This window comes from Anopheles arabiensis, chromosome 3 (assembly GCF_016920715.1).
Source record: "Anopheles arabiensis isolate DONGOLA chromosome 3, AaraD3, whole genome shotgun sequence".
Lineage (NCBI taxonomy): Eukaryota > Metazoa > Arthropoda > Insecta > Diptera > Culicidae > Anopheles > Anopheles arabiensis.
In genome coordinates this window covers 25,849,079-25,865,138 of record NC_053518.1, presented here as the reverse complement: position 1 = coordinate 25,865,138, position 16,060 = coordinate 25,849,079, and the positions used below count along the sequence as shown (strand labels likewise).

Genomic DNA, 16,060 nt, shown 5'->3' with positions numbered 1-16,060 from the left:
ACCACCTGATGACGTACTTATCATGTAGTTACGTCAATAATGGAAAGAAAACGGCAACTCTCTATCTTTGCTTCGAATGCATTCTATTTTGGAATTAGACGTTTGTTCCTCGTCTCGCCACCATAATACCACAACACAACTCCGCAAATACTCAAAAGTGTGCTAAATGCGATAACCTTTCGCCCATGAAATTTGCGTTCCAATAGATGGTCCATTCCAAATTCTGTTTGTTGTCTTTTTGAATTGCTTATCACCTTATCACGCAGCGGAAATTTGATGTTTGGAGTTTACATCTGCTCACGGTAGTCAGTTATTAAACAGTTCTTGTCGAGTACAGTTGTTCATTACATCCCGTTGAATATCTTCTACCGAAAGCGATCATGTTGAATTGGAAAGTGTTTCTATTTGTTGCAGTGGCCGTATTTCTCTTTGTGCAGTTCGACACTGCTGGTAAGTGCATGGGTGTATTTTGGAAACAGAATGGAAGGAAAATGAATTTACATCACATTTCTAAAACCTAGAATCCTCTCCGTTCAACGATTTACAACCAACTGGGCGACCGGCCACGGCTGGTCAGGCATTGAAGAATATTCTACAGGTAATGAAGCGTATACAGGTAGTGTTAAAGTGGAATTTTGAGTTTTCTGGTTATTACTATTAACAAAACAAGCAGATAAATCAAACTTCCAGCTTTTTACTTAATAAAAATAACCATAAGACCCAACATTCACTATGCCACAATACCACTAGTCATAGCTGAAGTACCGGAAGCTGTAGCAGCTTTAGTGCTAATTTGTACTAATGTTCCACGTAATGCCCCCTCCATTGTACAGCGTGCCATCGGTGATAATTCTTCCGACGAGAGCAAACCAAGCGCCGGCAGCAGCGAGGAACTGGGCCGGATCTACTATGGGTAGGTGAGATTGGCGCCTATTACCATCACGTTCACCCTATGGTGTACACAACAAAGACTACTGCGGTTGATGGGCTTCTGTCGTGCGAATTGGGATCGAATGCAGCGCTGCAACAAAGCCCCCAAACCCCCATTGCGTGAGTGCAATTTGCGAATTGTTCAGGTTATTGTTCCGCTTGTCAACCGCTAACGCCGAACAGCATCCCATTCCCGGGGGGATACTGTTGGAGTACGGTTCAGTACAAGTACAGCTTACGAATAAACATGCCCCACGCAGGTCGGTGCTCTTGGGTTCTAGTAACAATTCTTCACTTCGTCCATCATTGTGCGGGTAAGCTAACGAGACGTGTTTTTGGGGAGGAACACTTACAAACACTCCAATTGACCTTGAACTCTTTGTTTGCTGGTAATGGCACACGCTTCAACGAAAAAAAAGCTTCTCCAGAAGATCGTATCGTAGGTACTGACGTGCCTCCCGAAATTCCTCCATCCGAAATGCCGTTCGTGTGCTCCGTTCGTCTCCAAAGCGTCCACCGATGCTGTGCCTCCATCTTGAATCCGAACTGGCTGCTAACATCCGGACAGTGTACGGCCGACCTTGCGCCGGATGCAATTTCAATCGTTTGCGGTATCCGTATGTATCGAACGGTGGTGGAGATTGCACTCCTTCCTTACTACCAACCGGCTGCATCCAAACCGACGGCAAACGATCTTGCACTGGTAAGGAAGTCTTGTTCGAAGGGAAATGGGTTGCCTCTCACCAGGGAGTTGCTTTCATTTTGTCCATACTTAGCTCCGAGTGGGAAGAGCACTCAGCTTTACGAGCAACGTGCAGCCCATTCCATTATACGACGGGGTGGAAGTTTCCACAGGGACCGCAACCCTCGTCCGCTACGGACCAATGGACGAACGGTGGAGTTGGTGGAATTCAAAGCTTCAGGTACGGATATTGATTTGGATTGGAGTGCAGCTCATTTGAAATGGAACGTTTTTACACAGTAAAGTGGCTTCTTATTGATCCAGGGAATAGACACTCGCTAGGGATAAAACGTTGAAAGATATAGGGGGATTTGATTGAGCGATTCCTTTCCCGAGTTGATTGGGCTTTTGAAAGCTTCTGAATGTGAATCCTCCAGCGTGTTTGTTCGGCGGCGATAAGCACTAATCCCTCCTAAACAAAACCTCTCATTTGACCACAGCTGGCTGAGGTGTCGATATTATCAGCCTGCGAATGTCAGTACCGTCTGGGGCCTGCTCTGGCCCCCTATCTCGAACCACGTAACATCTGTACCGATAACGGATTTGTGACGACTATGCTGCTAACCGCAACAGGTGGTCCGTCGTCGCGCTGTGTCGGTGATTCGGGAGCACCGGTAATGTTTGCTGCTTCCGAGCTGCAACCCTACACCCTGCTGGCGGTAACGGGCTGGACGGTCGCCCCTTACGGTACGGGCCCATCGGTGCACGTTCGTGTTGCGCCGCATCTCGACGGGATTCTGTCCATTATCGGGGTCAATTAACGCACACGATTAAGGTCCCCCGTTTAAAATACGCGATAAGATAAATCTTCCCTTTTTTCTGGATAGCAAAAATAAAACCATTTTTGCAACACGATAAACCAACAATCTCCATGAGTTTCAACCTTGATAAAGCCGGCGGGCGGTAAGATGCAACGGATCATTTGCAGTAATGAAGTCAATTACGTTGGTGCTGTGGGCGATTGCGGGCATCGTTGCCGTTGTCGTTGATGCTGCTCCCGGTAAGTAACATGGCACGGTTGATTTGTCACCACACTCGCCTCGTGCTTACGTTTGAAACCACAACACAACCCGGTAGAGCGCAGAATTTTTGGCGGTACGGATGCGTTCGAGGGCGAACTACCATACCAGGTGTCCATCCAGCGCGCGTTCCTAACCTCCCGGACGCACGTGTGCGGCGGTACGATCCTGAACCCGCTGCACGTACTGACGGCGGCCTCCTGCTTCTGGACCGACCAGAGCTCGAGGTTTGAAATCGTGGCCGGCAATTTACGCATTGACCGGCCGGCTGACACGCAGCAGGTGCTCGGTGTGTTCTGGATCCGAATGCATCCGGGATATACCGGCGGTACTAGCTCGTTCGATGTCGCTGTGGTAAGTGCGGGCAGCGCCCGTTGGCCGGTCAGGAGTTTGAGAAAGGCCTAACATTGTGCTTCGCTTACCGGCAGGTCCGCACCTCGTCCGCCTTCTTCTTCACGAATCTGATTCGTCCGGTAGCATTGCCGGCGTTCGATGAAATCCCAACCGGGCTGGTGCGTGTCGGCGGCTGGGGCTCGACCACCAATAGCATCCTGCCCGGGAACAACTTCTCCAATGTGTTGCAGAAAATCAACGTACTGCTCGTACCGTGGAACGAGTGTCTGAGTGTGCTGGGTGGGCCGGGTGGACCGTTTGATGAGCGGAACATCTGTACCGGACCGTTGAGCGGTGGCATCTCGACCTGTACGGGTGATGCGGGCGGTGGTGCGGTGCAGCATCTTCCGGATGGGACGTTCCTGCAGGTCGGCATCATTACGTGGAATGTGTTGCCGTGCGGTGGCATTAACACACCGTCCATCTATACGCGCGTGTCCGCCTTCGTCGATTGGATACAGGCAAATTCGGCTGTGTAGAGCTGAATATGCGGAGGGGAAAATAGAGAATCGGACGTCTGATATTGGGAAGATAACGGTGCTGAAAATGATAACGGGGGGGTGGGAATTTTAATCACCCAATACCGGTATTTTGACATTAATAAAAGCAATCCAAAAGCAGTCTCCCTAAATTCCCAGCGTTTGGACGAGTGATTCTGATGACACATATACACAGCAACGCACATCAAAGCGAGACATATCCGAATCCAACGCTACCGAGCATCGATTAATCATCGCAATATCTTATCGCCCAACCTCAACCAAAAGACTGATCGACGATCTTCTTCCGCCAATTGTGCCTGCACTGTAGCTGCAAGCCGCAGAAGATAAGATAATCCTGGGGCGAGTTATAAAACCCAATCCACCATGCCGTTGCACCAGGATTAGGCCCTCTATCTTTGAACTGTCTAGAACACGAACCCTCGTAGCGATGGCGTATCGGCAGTGGATATTGACACTCGCCTTGGTAGCCCTGTTGGGTTGTGCTGCGGGTAAGTTACATTCAGTTACAGTTCCAAAAAGTTCTCCAAGTGACATCGTTTAACCTTTCCTCCCTGTAGCCTCTTCCAGCGCTGATGGCAACCGGCCCCAGCAACGGCTCATTGGTGGCGTTCGTGCCCTCCCAGGCGAGTTCCCATCGATGGTATCGATCCAGCGGCTGGTGCTGATCCGAGCCAGCCATGTCTGCGGTGGCAGTGTGCTGAACCAATTCCACGTCCTGACCGCGGCCGAATGTTTCTTCTCCAACCCGAACAGCCGCTATCGGGTGCAGGCGGGCAAGGTGCTGCTCAACAACTTCGAACCCAGCGAACAGACGATCAACGTGCTCCGGTACACGATGCACCCGCAGTACGATGGGTCGGCCAGCCCGTTCAATATTGCGACCGTACGGTTAGCGTCGCCGTTCGGCTACAATCGGTACATCACGCCGATCGTGCTCCCGGCGATCGATACCATCCCGGACGGGATCGTTAAGTTTGCCGGCTGGGGATCGACCTCGAGCGGCCTGCTGCCCAGCATGCCCGATCAGCTGCAGATGTTCTACGTTGCGATCATGCCGAACGAACAATGTCAGGTGATGGTGGGCGGTGCGATCGGCACTGGGCCTGTGACGGAGCGGAACGTCTGTCTTGGTCCGGCCACCGGTGGCATAGGGGCTTGTGGAGGTGATGCGGGCGGTGCTGCGATACAGCAGATCAATGGAACGGACACGATCGTCGGTATCGTGTCGTGGCAGCTGTCCCCGTGCGGTCAGGCGGGCAACCCGACGATCACAACGCGCGTGTCGGCGTTCGTGGAGTGGATCAACCAAAACTCACAGCTTTAGATTCAAACCCCGGAGAATCAATCCGGAATATTTATATATTTTTACATTCACAAGGCATTACAATAAAAAAAAATCACATAGTATCGCATCGATTCGAGATCATCAGACTTTCGGGGTTTACTAGGATCCCTTAGCGTTGTCCACCCTCACCGCCACCTTCGCCACCTCCTTCTCTTCCAGCGGATGCAATACTGGCCGCTTCCTGAGCAGCTGGCATTATAACCGTCGTTGCCACTGGAAGACATTAACCAATTGTAAAGATAGACTTTAATCGAATATCAGCTACACCACCCTCTGATTAAACGGCTACTTACTGATTTGTCCGTACTTCGAGCCCCACTCCATCCACGGCTTCATCTGCTCCATGTTTTGACGCCGAACTCTTCCACCCGCCGGTTGCGCCTCGGCCAGCGCAAACGCACCGATAAGCAGTAACAGTATTGCGTAGCAAAATTTGAACTTCATGCTTGCGTGCGTTAGGGAGCAGGCGCGTGTAACTAACACGCTACCGTTCCGATATCTTCCTATTTATGTAAGCACCCACCCAAAGTACGTCAGAGCCCTTGCACGACAGTTGCGAGGACCTCAGGAGCTACCCTTGGAACGATATCAACAAACAACATTTCACGCCAAGTTTTCTTATCAAACAAACACTCAAACATTCATTGAATAGTTTCCACTGCTGTGGTTAGATTTTCATTCGTGTACCATTTATTATCATTCCTACGCGCATTGCTCCGTTCTAGTTCGTGTTGTTCTGGATCCAGTCGATGTAGTGCGACACACCGACGTAGACGGACGGGAAACCGATCGTGCCGCACGGCACCCAGCCCCACGACACGATACCCACCTGCACCTGCTGGCCGTTCTGCACCGTGTAGAGCGGGCCGCCGGAGTCACCGGAGCAGGCGGACACTCCGCCAGTCAGCGGGCCGGTGCAGACGTTGGTCGGTCCGAGCGGGGCATCGACGCCGGCCGCCGATCGGCACTCCTCGAACGGGATGATCGGCTTGGTCACCTTCTGCAGGATGTTGGGCAGGGTCGGCAGGGTGCCACCGGTCGAGCCCCAGCCGGCAAGAGTCGCCGGACCGGACGGGGTGCTGCCCGGAGCCGGCAGGACCACCGGCTGGATACGCGGGGTGAAGGTAAGCGGTGCGGATAGCCGCATCACCGCGATATCGGTCGGGTTCACACCACCCTGGTAGTCCGGATGGACCGTGCTGCTCGCGACGCTGATCACCTGGCGGGTGTCCTCGGTGATAGCGGTATTGTGCGTACCGGCCCAGATCGCAAAGTTGGCAGTGGCCGGGTTCTCCGTGATGCAGTGGGCAGCGGTCAGGACCCAGAAGTTGCTCAGGATGCTACCACCGCAGATGTGCGTCGAGACGACGAGGATCACGCGCTGGATCGACACAATGGACGGGAACTCACCCGGCAGAGCGTCGATACCACCGACGACGCGTCCACTCGGGAAGCCATACTTCGCTTGGAGGGAACCTTTAACATTGGAGAAAGAGAGTGCGATTAGCGACCATTTTGAATTAAAAAAAAAAGCGAACTCAACATCGTTTTACTTACGAGGGGCAGCAGCGGCCACCGCCACCAGGCACAGCAGAGCAACAGCCAATTTCATTTTCGCTACAGTAAAACAGCAACTACAGAGCTGGTCACTGGTCCGGCCGAAGGCTTTTATAACGGTTGCAATCGATAGCCGCGAAACTTATCAGGACTTATCGTGCTGTTGGGATTGGACTTACCCAGTGAAAACCCCAGGCACTACGTCACTGCTGCAAGCTAGCAGCAGATTATCGGCCATCCGTTATTTCCACGGAAGGTCGCAACGGTGATGGTTGAATTTTTGGAACGTTCAGACTCGGACCATTTTGGAGCTGATCGTCCGATAAGACAATACGATAAGTAAATCAAAGACTATGTTTTGACTGCTTTATTGGGCCAGGATTTAGTATCGAATCAACTAGAAAAAAAATGTTCACCATCTGGGAGATAAAGTTGAAAACAATTTGAAGAAATTTGGATTAAAAAATGTAGGAATGCAAGAATAGTGTTCACGTGTTAGGTTCAAATATCAAACATACCTAGATTTAGAACTTCTACCGGTGTTGGAACTGAACTAGAATCCACGGTGATCTTCGAACTTTTATAGGGTCCGTACCGGTCCTGGAACTGAGCTCAGAGTCACATAGACCTTAAAACAGATCATGAATCGATGACGGTTCTTGGAACCATAGCCCATCTAAACAGGTCTAGATCAGATCTCCTGAACTATACCGGTTCTGGATGTTGTACAGAATTCATCCCAGTCCTGGAACTCAAATACTCATCCAAAACTGATCATGGAACTGCCACTGATCAGTTTTCCATATTAGTAATCCATATTAGTCCTGGAAATCCAATCGATGCTGCAAATGATCCCGAACCTATTCAGATCCTGCATCAGATCCCCCACCTACCTCCATCCTAGAACTTATACTGAATCCATGCCGCTGTACTGTAAACTGTACTTGGACCTGTGTAACTGCTGAGTTGAATCATAAATCTATTCCGATACTATACAGTATCTATAACGATTCCTTCTTTTACTGATTCTGCTACTATCCTGATACATTACCCGTTCCCGACAGCAGTTGTTTGAAAAATACAGAGTAAAAATACCCTTTCAAGAAGCAAAATGAATGCTGTTACAATCCCTTTTCTGACTTTTTTCCAAAAAAAATTTAATCGAACACAATAAAAGAGCACGCGGCAAATTCAGAAGATTTCGTAACGGAATATATTTTGCCATAAATTTAAATATTGCCATAAAAATAGAGACGTGAGATGTAGGTGTCTTGGTGTAAAAATCAAAGGGCGGTATAGCTCGTTGTTGTTATAGATACACCTTGTCGAGAGCGCGCAGACAGCCAGTGTGGCCAGATTATTTTGGCGGTTTTCGGTAGGCGCATCAAAATTTTATCGGTAGTTTTCGGTAGGTTAAAACTCGAAACTTAAAAGAAGTAGAAGCGAAAGAAGTGTTAAGCGGGATTGGGGGGGGGGGGGTTGCTAATGCGCAAAATGAAAGTTCTATTTTACGAGAATATGCATCCTTTATTTAGGATATGGTGTAGATTTGGTTCAGCGGTTATACAAATGAAGATTTTTCTGAAGTGTCGATCCGAAAATTGGAATTCTAAGCCAAAGAAGGACTAAGCTGCACATTTTTTTCTCAGTGGTGACAAGTTCTTTTTCTCGGGGCTCCACGCGACCGCTTAGGACCGCAGCAGTGCTCCTTGGATACGATTTTATCGTACGTGCTGTCATTTGATTTTCGCTGGATTATTTAGATTGATTTAATTGTTTGGCTGAGTTTTGTAGTTCAATGATTAAAAAATTGAGACCGACGTCGCCAGCGAGCGAAACTCGCAACGATTTCGAGGCGCTGGCGACGGTCGTTTTTTGACGTTTTGCGACGGTTGTTGACCTTTCGAGCGAGCTTTTGCCCTGCAGGCCATTGTGGCCATTTGGATTATATTGGCAGATTTCGGCAGGAGCACTGTTGAGAATGCAACCATTTAAATTTAATCAATTATTTTAACGATCAATTTATTTTTACCCAACTAACATAGAGAATGAAAAAGTGTGCGTCTTTTATAAATAATGTGTGTGGTTTGAAGCAAGATTGTGTGAAGCTACACTCTTAAAATTTTTTGCCGAATCTCGGTTAATTTTTGCCGAGATCTGCACAACTGAGATCTCGGCAAAGATCTCGGTTAAATTTCTGTTGCCGACATCTCGGTTAATGTCATTTTGTTTTGACATTTACGTTTAACCGAGATTTTCGGTTGGAGCAAATCGAGATTTCGGCTAAATATAAAAACATTTTATTTTTATTTTAGTGATTTTATTTGCATATCAAATGGGTTTTTTTGATGTGATGGAAAGCGTTGGGACAGGCGCCGATTCAACCGCCGGATGGGGTACAGCGTTTGGATGTGATACCGGTACAGGAAAATGAGCCGGACAAGGAGCGGGCACTGGTACAGGCACGGTTCTGTAAAGCGGGCAGAGTGAAACAACCCGTCCGGCAAAATGAGTGTATTTTTTGAGTGATTTGAGTGACGCTGTCGAAATACAGTGCCCCTTCGACGAATGAGTTACACCCTCGCGCGAGCCCTCCCCCTCCCCACCCGTAACGCACGGTGCGCTCTGCATTTCTCAATGTGTTTGTGTTCTTTCGAGCCATGCTACCAACACATGTAAAGATAGTTGTTTCTTTCGTTTTTCGTTTTCTTTCATGCACTTATTCTAAAACTAAACACAAACACTGTCATTTTTTATTACATTAAACACTTTATTGAAACATAAAGTACACACTAAAGTACACATTCAGAATCCTTCATACTCACGAATGACGTCATACCGGGTCGAGCCAGGCTGCGGGAAACTTGTCGACAATCTGCGTTGCCTCTGTTCATCAAATTCTTACCTGCACTGCATGTGCATCTGTGCACACTGTTTATTCACTGCACACTTCACCAAAACACACCGGCGCACGAGACTTATAACGAAATGCGCATCAACGCACAAACACTGCGCGCGGGACTTAGAACGAAACGCGCACAACCAACTCCGGCAAAGCGTCGCGCTGTACTGGTGGTGTTGTACGCGTAGGAGGGGGGGACATACGGAGCGATGGTTCGATGCTGTAGTGTAAGCGAGACAACACGATGTGACGAGCAGCTCCAAGTTGAGCTCGCTGAAAGAAGACACACACACACATTCACAGACGGCTCGTCAAAGCACGGTATTTGTATTGGTGTTAGTGAAGCGCGCGTGTAAAACAGAATGCGAACTCTCATCGCAGCGCGTTCTCCGTGCTTCCTCAAGCTTCCTCATACCCCTCGGCCTGAATCACTCAAAATTTGGGGTCTCATTGTTTGCGTGGAAGTCTGAGTGAACACTTTTTAAATTTCATGTGATCGAGTGTTGATACTTACCTCGTGTAGGTGACCGGAAATGAATCCTGGAAGTTTGAACGGTCTGGCAAAGGTTGAACCAAAAGGATTAGCTTCCACATCTGATCCTTGAATAGGGACTGCTCCGAGCGACGCTCTGAAGAGCACCGGTTGCGTGCGCTGATGGAGTTTCCTAGCCTCAACCCCGCTCCATACCTGTGCTCGATCGCACGCTACTGATTCTCGTTTTTTTCACGCTGAGAGACTCATTTTCACTTTTTTTTACATTTTTTATTTTACATCACAACATCACTCCGAAAGGTTTTCGTTTCATTAGCACGAGATTAACAGAATGGCGAATGACAGATAGAATACCGAGCCTCGGCTAATCCAAGTAGTAAAGCTGAAATCTCGGTTATTTTGACGGATTATCTCAATGACAGCAGTGTTAACGTATGTGCTCGGCATGTTGTGTTGCCGAGTTTCGGTTCAAATATTTATTTAACTGATATTTCAGTTTTAAATGGTACTGATTTTCGGCTACTGGGTTTTTTCAACTGACATATCAGCAAGAATCGAAAGAGCCGACGGATTTCGGCAGTTTTTTTAACCGAGGTCGTGAAATATTTTTAAGTGTGTATGAGTTGAAATGTGCTGTTATTTGCAATAAAAGTGATAAAATATTTATAAACCAAGTTTGATGTGTTAAAGTTTTTCTTTTGATTCGGGTGCACCAAGTCCGTGTAAAGGGAAGCGCACAGCACGCTAAGAAAGAAACGAGCGAGAGGGGGTTTCAGTCCAGCGCAGCGCTACTCGCTGGAATCAAGTGGGGTACCAATTTAGCGCAGTGCACGCCGAAAGAAACGGAAAGAAAGTGGTATGAGGAAAATACAATGAAACAGTGCGAGCGAGCGTTCTTTTCAGTGAGAGCGCCTCTTGCATTTTAAAGGCATGCAATAGTGCGCATTCTTTCCGTGGTAGCGCTCCATCCGCCATTTTTAATTTTTAGCCCAAAACAACGGACTTCGGATCCGATCTTGGGCCGGACCCCCACCGTGTGTTTCTACTTACCCCTCGCCTGAAAATGTCATTATCTTAGTCTGTCGGGTAAGCTTTAACCACCGACAGCGAGATTCAAATACAAATTTAAATAATTTTCTTTGACGAGCAATTCTCGGAATCCACGCAACTGACATTTTCTATTTATTATGAACATTAAATTATAACGGATAAAAATAAAAAGTGACAGGCAAACAAACGTGCATCAGCGCGATAAGTAACAAATGAGGTTAGCAATCCTTGAAACAGCATCTCAAGTGCTACAGATTAAGCTTAAACCAGGGGCCTCCAAACTTTTCAGCTCGCGGGCCGCATTGCTTCAAAAATAACCATATTGAGGGCCATTTGACGCTACCTTTAAATGATGAGTGAGCGATTAAATCTCGTTTTTACAACAAAATACTAACGATACTAATACAGTTTCGTGTTACTAAAGCTTGATTTATGTATAAGAAAAGTAAAAAATACATTTTTATTTGAATAAGTCATAATAACGTAATATTTATATTAACTCTGGCAAAGTCATCGTGGGCCGCATTATAAGCTCATGAGGGCCGCATGCGGCCCGCGGGCCGTAGTTTGGAGACCCCTGGCTTAAACGACTGAAAAATAAAAAATCTGTGATTTTCGGTAGGATAAATGGAAAATCGGTAGTTTTAGGACGGTCATCTGTGAATCGGTAGGCATATAAAAAATCGGTAGGAATACAGATAAATCGATATTTCTGGTCACTCTGCTGACAGCCAATCTTGCAAATCAAAATAAACAAAACTTTCGAACGAAACGAATTAATGAAAAGAAATGATTTACCGATTATAAAATGTGCAGTTATTTCGTTAAAAGACTATGAAATTGGCTAGAAAAACAGATTTTAAGTTTTATTCTAACAAGTTGCTAAGATATCAACCAAAGCCAAAGTGATGCAAAAGCCAAACTCACCGAACTACTTCCTGAAATATCCTGAATCTTCACCGCAGGAAGCTAACTGTGTTCCGTTCGATCTGCACAAAATATGTCGCCTGTGCCTGCAGGGGCTGCAGGACGGTACCTGTGTCGACCTGTTTGCAATAAACCATCTCTCAGTCAGCCCACTGGCCATGATTACCCGCTGTGCTTCGATACAGGTAAGCGGACGGACAGTTGGAATGAAACCGAGGATGTGGTGCAGTAATTTTCTCTTTCATCTTCAGATTTACGAAAAGGATGGTTTTCCGACGACGATATGCAACGATTGCTTCTGTAAGCTGGAGATGGCGTACGAGTTCCGCAATCGGTGTGAAGCGTCCGACCAGAAGCTACGCGAAATGTTAAACATTCCGACTGGCAATGACAAAAGTGCGCAGTAAGTGGATCTAGTATTTTGTAATTTTTAAGAACTAACATTATGATTATTTGTTTTTTTTTCTAGACTTCTTTCGATGGACGAAACAACGGCCAGCAACAAGGAAGATGCCATCTATCACGCTATGAAGGAAATATTCGGACCGGATGTTGATCCCGCCTCGATAATAATCCCACCGGCGGCGGAAAGCCTGCTGGACGGTGGTTCGATCGAGCAACAGCTCGAAAACACTCCCGCGGCACCGTTGAAGGTGAAAATGAAGCGACAAATCAAGCGCAAATCCCAGCTGGACGAGCTGCTCGTCAAGCACAAGGAGAAGCTTTGGCTCGAGAGTACGAAGGTGAAAATCATTCGCCAGAAAAGGGCCGCCCGGAAGCAACCAATGCTGGGCCGGAAGCGAGCGACTGCAAAGGAAAATCAAGCGCAGCAGCAGCAGCAGCAGCAGGAAACGCAACCCGGCGACGCAGAGAATCCCTTCCAGTGTACCGTTTGCCAGCGACGGTTCAACCGTGCCGGCAATCTCCGGCTGCACATGCGAGTACACAGCAACGAGCGACAGTTTCAGTGCGAAATCTGCAGCAAACTGTTTCGCACCTCGAGCAATCTGCACGCGCACCGGAAAACGCACACGGACGAGCGCAACTTCCCTTGCACCGTGTGTGAGCGAGCGTTCCGGACGGCCCGGGAGCTGGTGAGCCACGGCAAAACGCACAGCGACGTCAAAGGGTACGTGTGTCGCGTGTGCAGCAAAGGGTTCGTGAAACAATCGTACCTGAACACGCACATGAACACGGTGCACGTCGGGCTGAAGCGCTACCGGTGCCAGGAGTGTGGCAAACAGTTTTCCAACAGCTCCAACCTGATCGCGCACCGGCGGGTGCACACCGGCGAGAAGCCGTACCAGTGCGGCGAGTGTGACGGGAAGTTTAACCAATCGTCCGCCCTGACGCGCCACATACGGCAGCAGCATCGGCCGAAGGAGCCAAGCCCCGAACCGCCGGCGCCGGAGCAACCGGTCGGCCGCGAAAGCGAGGAACCGGAGGAGCTTTCGATCGAGGTGGATGAAAACCGGTCCCTGGACAGTGCGGCCAGCTCGGAGCTTTCCGTGGCGACGTCGCTCATGGACAGCCAGTCGTTCTCGTACGGTGGTATGCCGTACGCGCAAACGTTCGTTCCGCAGCCAGCACCACCACCACCACAGCCTACTGCGGCGGCGCAACATTTCAGCCACGTGTCGCATCAACATCACCATCTGCACGCTACGCATAGCTATGCGCATCCATCGCACCATCGGCACAACCATCACCAGCAGCAGCCGCCGATCATGCACCAGCCGATGGCGGTTAGCAGCCAACCTGCGACGAACCTCTACCCGACCGACTATCTGCCAACGTACCATCATTCGGCTGCGCTGCCGAGTACGCACCAGCCGCACTACGACCTCGGTGGGTACGACATGTGCTACAGTATGCCGGCCTCGACCGTGCTGAATCCGAGCGTGATGAATCCGCAACCGACGTACATCTTTGACCAGTGAAGGGAGGGCATCCTTCCGCGCAATAAAGTTTATTAGTTTTATGGATAAGAGTTGAATTAAGAGATTTTTAAACCTAAAAACGACAATCTTGTCCTTTTTAGAAGATCCCACGAGAAGAAGGTTAAGTTAAGGCGATTTTAAGCTATTCTGATAAGGTTTATTTAATCATCTTGTAGTTCTTCCAATTGGAAACTTCCTTCAGAAGACAGTTTTGCCGGTAATGTGTGTTGTTGGATGCAATGTTCTTCCCTATTCTGTACTCTATAACCTTGCATTTTACTGAACTACAGCCTACATCGCGAGATTATTATGCGTTCTCCCCTTGGCTGGTGTTTAAATTGCTTGTATATTTAACGTTTAACGATTAATGCTCTGGAAATGCTGGTGTTATTACAAGTTGCTGAGCTACTAAAATCCCTCACAGCAGAAGTGGTTTCGCTTCCCTTTGTTCAGTTTGCTGCGGGGTGTTGTATTTGAGGAAGAATCTCATAGTTGAACTGGCATGGCTTTAAACAAAAAACGAACACTCAAAAGAACGAAATGCAACTGGCCTTTGATAGTTCATATATAAAGAAAACACTCTCACTCAAACCACTAAACGTTTCTAATCTAAATCATCCACGCGTGCACCGCCACTGCCAGCACCAGCACCAGCCCCCGCACCAGCACCAGCACCTGCCCCGGGCCCAGCTCCCGCACCACCATCCGAGCCGCCAAAGTTCGGGAACCCACCAGCACCGCCCGGGAACCCACCGGCACCGCCCGCGAACCCAGGGAAGCCCGGGAACCCGCCGCCCTGCCCTTGCGAGTACAGCTTCATCAGCACCGACATGATTTTCGGGTTGTTCTGGTACTTGGAAATGTTGGCCGGGTTCGAAAAGATGTCCGACATGGCCGCCGACATTTCCGGATCGCGGAACGCGTTCAGCAGCTCCTCCGTACCGAACCCACCACCACCGCCGAACGGCATTCCACCGGCATTCGGTGCACCGTCCGCACCGGCCCCCTCTTCCGCCGCCTTCCGGTTCGCTTCCTGTGCCATGCGGACGCGCTCCTGGCGCTCGCGGAACTCGCGCTCCTGCCGCCGGCGCTCCTGCTTCTGCTTGTGCTGTTCAATTTTCTTCGCGTTCGGCGTGACCTCCTTCAGCCACTCGTCCGCCTCCTCGTCGAAGTCGAGCTTGCAGGCCTGCCGCAGGTCTTTGGCCGCCTCCTCCCACCGGCCCAGCAGACGGTTCGCGCGCCCCCGGAACTTGTACGCCGTGGCCGAGTCGGGGTTAATTTCCAGCGCCCGGTTGCAGTCCCGGATGCACGCGTTCGGTTTCTGCAGCTTCAGGTAGGCCTGGCCGCGCTTCGCATAGTACAGGGCACTCTTCGGATTGAGCTGTATCGCTTCGGTGAACAGCTTGACCGCTTCGTCGTACTTTTGCTCACTGTACGCGGCGGCCGCCTGCGCACGCAGATCGTTCGCCTGGTCGAACTCCTCCTCCGTCGGTTCCTTGTCCGCGACGCCCATCGGCTGGTCGGGTTCCGTGTCCGGCTCGACGCAGCCCTCGTTGTCTAGCTCGAGATCCGACTCCGGGTCCGATTCGGGTGCGGCCGCTGTGGTGGGCTTTGGTTCCGGTTCGGCGGAAGCCGGTTTGCCGGAAGCAGCACCACCATCACCGGTCGGTGCCTTCTGTCCGCCCATCATGCCGGCCAGGTCGGGCTGACCTTCCGGCACCTTGCCGCCCAGACTTTCGATGAACGACTTGAGAAACTCGAGCTGTGGAAGGTTAAGCAGTTGCGGGGTCATCTGGCAAAGGTTAATGAACACCTTGAGCTTCTGCAGCTCGGCCGGATTGATCGGGCACTCCATGTTGTTGCTGTACGGAAACACGCCCTGTGCTGTGGAGAAGAAGAAGAAGAGAAAAGTGACTGTGAGTGAGTGCTGTCCTGGCAAATTGTGAACTGTGGAAACTTTCAATTACCTTTAAAAGTTTTCCTTACGGACGACTAACGTTGCTTGGGTACGAGGCGGATAACAATTTGTTTGTCTGGTCGAAAATTTACGCGGTAGCCGGTTTCAGCTTCAGCTTCTGTCAGAAAAGCGAGAAAGTTCTGGGTGAATGTGAGTGTGTTCGCTCAGGGGCCCGAGATGGCTGCAGGAGCGGTGAGCTGTCTTTAGTGCGCATATTGTTTATTTGCGGCAAGTGTATTGTAAAAGAGGCTGTTTGATTCATGTCACAGTTGCATAAAGAAAGGAAAATCTAAATAGAATAC

General features: G+C 49.4%; 6 protein-coding genes across 7 annotated transcripts; 4 read left to right on the top strand and 2 right to left on the bottom strand.

Annotated features, from left to right (window-relative positions):
• Positions 1-135: 135 nt before the first annotated feature.
• LOC120900678 (trypsin-3-like) lies at positions 136-2,538 on the top strand. Its single transcript, XM_040308001.1, has 6 exons — positions 136-450; positions 522-598; positions 834-1,244; positions 1,350-1,633; positions 1,707-1,853; positions 2,113-2,538. Exons 3-6 carry the CDS (start codon positions 1,178-1,180, stop codon positions 2,431-2,433), a joined length of 819 nt encoding a protein of 272 aa, XP_040163935.1. The 5' UTR covers positions 136-450; positions 522-598; positions 834-1,177; the 3' UTR covers positions 2,434-2,538.
• Positions 2,539-2,582: 44 nt separating this feature from the next.
• LOC120900679 (trypsin-1-like) lies at positions 2,583-3,705 on the top strand. The gene is made up of 3 exons (XM_040308002.1): positions 2,583-2,672; positions 2,750-3,045; positions 3,120-3,705. Exons 1-3 carry the CDS (start codon positions 2,603-2,605, stop codon positions 3,561-3,563), a joined length of 810 nt encoding a protein of 269 aa, XP_040163936.1. The 5' UTR covers positions 2,583-2,602; the 3' UTR covers positions 3,564-3,705.
• A 247-nt stretch (positions 3,706-3,952) lies between these two features.
• Positions 3,953-5,012, top strand: LOC120902134 (transmembrane protease serine 9-like). The gene is made up of 2 exons (XM_040310665.1): positions 3,953-4,075; positions 4,145-5,012. The coding sequence occupies exons 1-2, from the start codon at positions 4,015-4,017 to the stop codon at positions 4,909-4,911; spliced, it is 828 nt and encodes a 275-aa protein (XP_040166599.1). The 5' UTR covers positions 3,953-4,014; the 3' UTR covers positions 4,912-5,012.
• A 569-nt stretch (positions 5,013-5,581) lies between these two features.
• On the bottom strand, positions 5,582-6,613 carry LOC120901916 (trypsin-1-like). Its single transcript, XM_040310281.1, has 2 exons — positions 6,490-6,613; positions 5,582-6,408 (listed from the first exon to the last, which is right to left on the bottom strand). The coding sequence occupies exons 1-2, from the start codon at positions 6,542-6,544 to the stop codon at positions 5,654-5,656; spliced, it is 810 nt and encodes a 269-aa protein (XP_040166215.1). The 5' UTR covers positions 6,545-6,613; the 3' UTR covers positions 5,582-5,653.
• A 5,059-nt stretch (positions 6,614-11,672) lies between these two features.
• LOC120904612 (zinc finger protein 19-like) lies at positions 11,673-14,311 on the top strand. Its single transcript, XM_040314740.1, has 3 exons — positions 11,673-12,046; positions 12,113-12,264; positions 12,331-14,311. The coding sequence occupies exons 1-3, from the start codon at positions 11,843-11,845 to the stop codon at positions 13,799-13,801; spliced, it is 1,827 nt and encodes a 608-aa protein (XP_040170674.1). The 5' UTR covers positions 11,673-11,842; the 3' UTR covers positions 13,802-14,311.
• Positions 13,937-15,922, bottom strand: LOC120904615 (hsc70-interacting protein 1-like). 2 transcript variants are annotated; one of them, XM_040314755.1, is made up of 2 exons: positions 15,769-15,922; positions 13,937-15,685 (listed from the first exon to the last, which is right to left on the bottom strand). In XM_040314755.1, the coding sequence occupies exon 2, from the start codon at positions 15,654-15,656 to the stop codon at positions 14,406-14,408; it is 1,251 nt and encodes a 416-aa protein (XP_040170689.1). In that variant the 5' UTR covers positions 15,657-15,685; positions 15,769-15,922; the 3' UTR covers positions 13,937-14,405. The 2 variants fall into 2 exon arrangements, with proteins under 2 accessions (XP_040170689.1, XP_040170690.1); XM_040314756.1 differs by having other exon boundaries at positions 13,937-15,680.
• Positions 15,923-16,060: the final 138 nt, after the last annotated feature.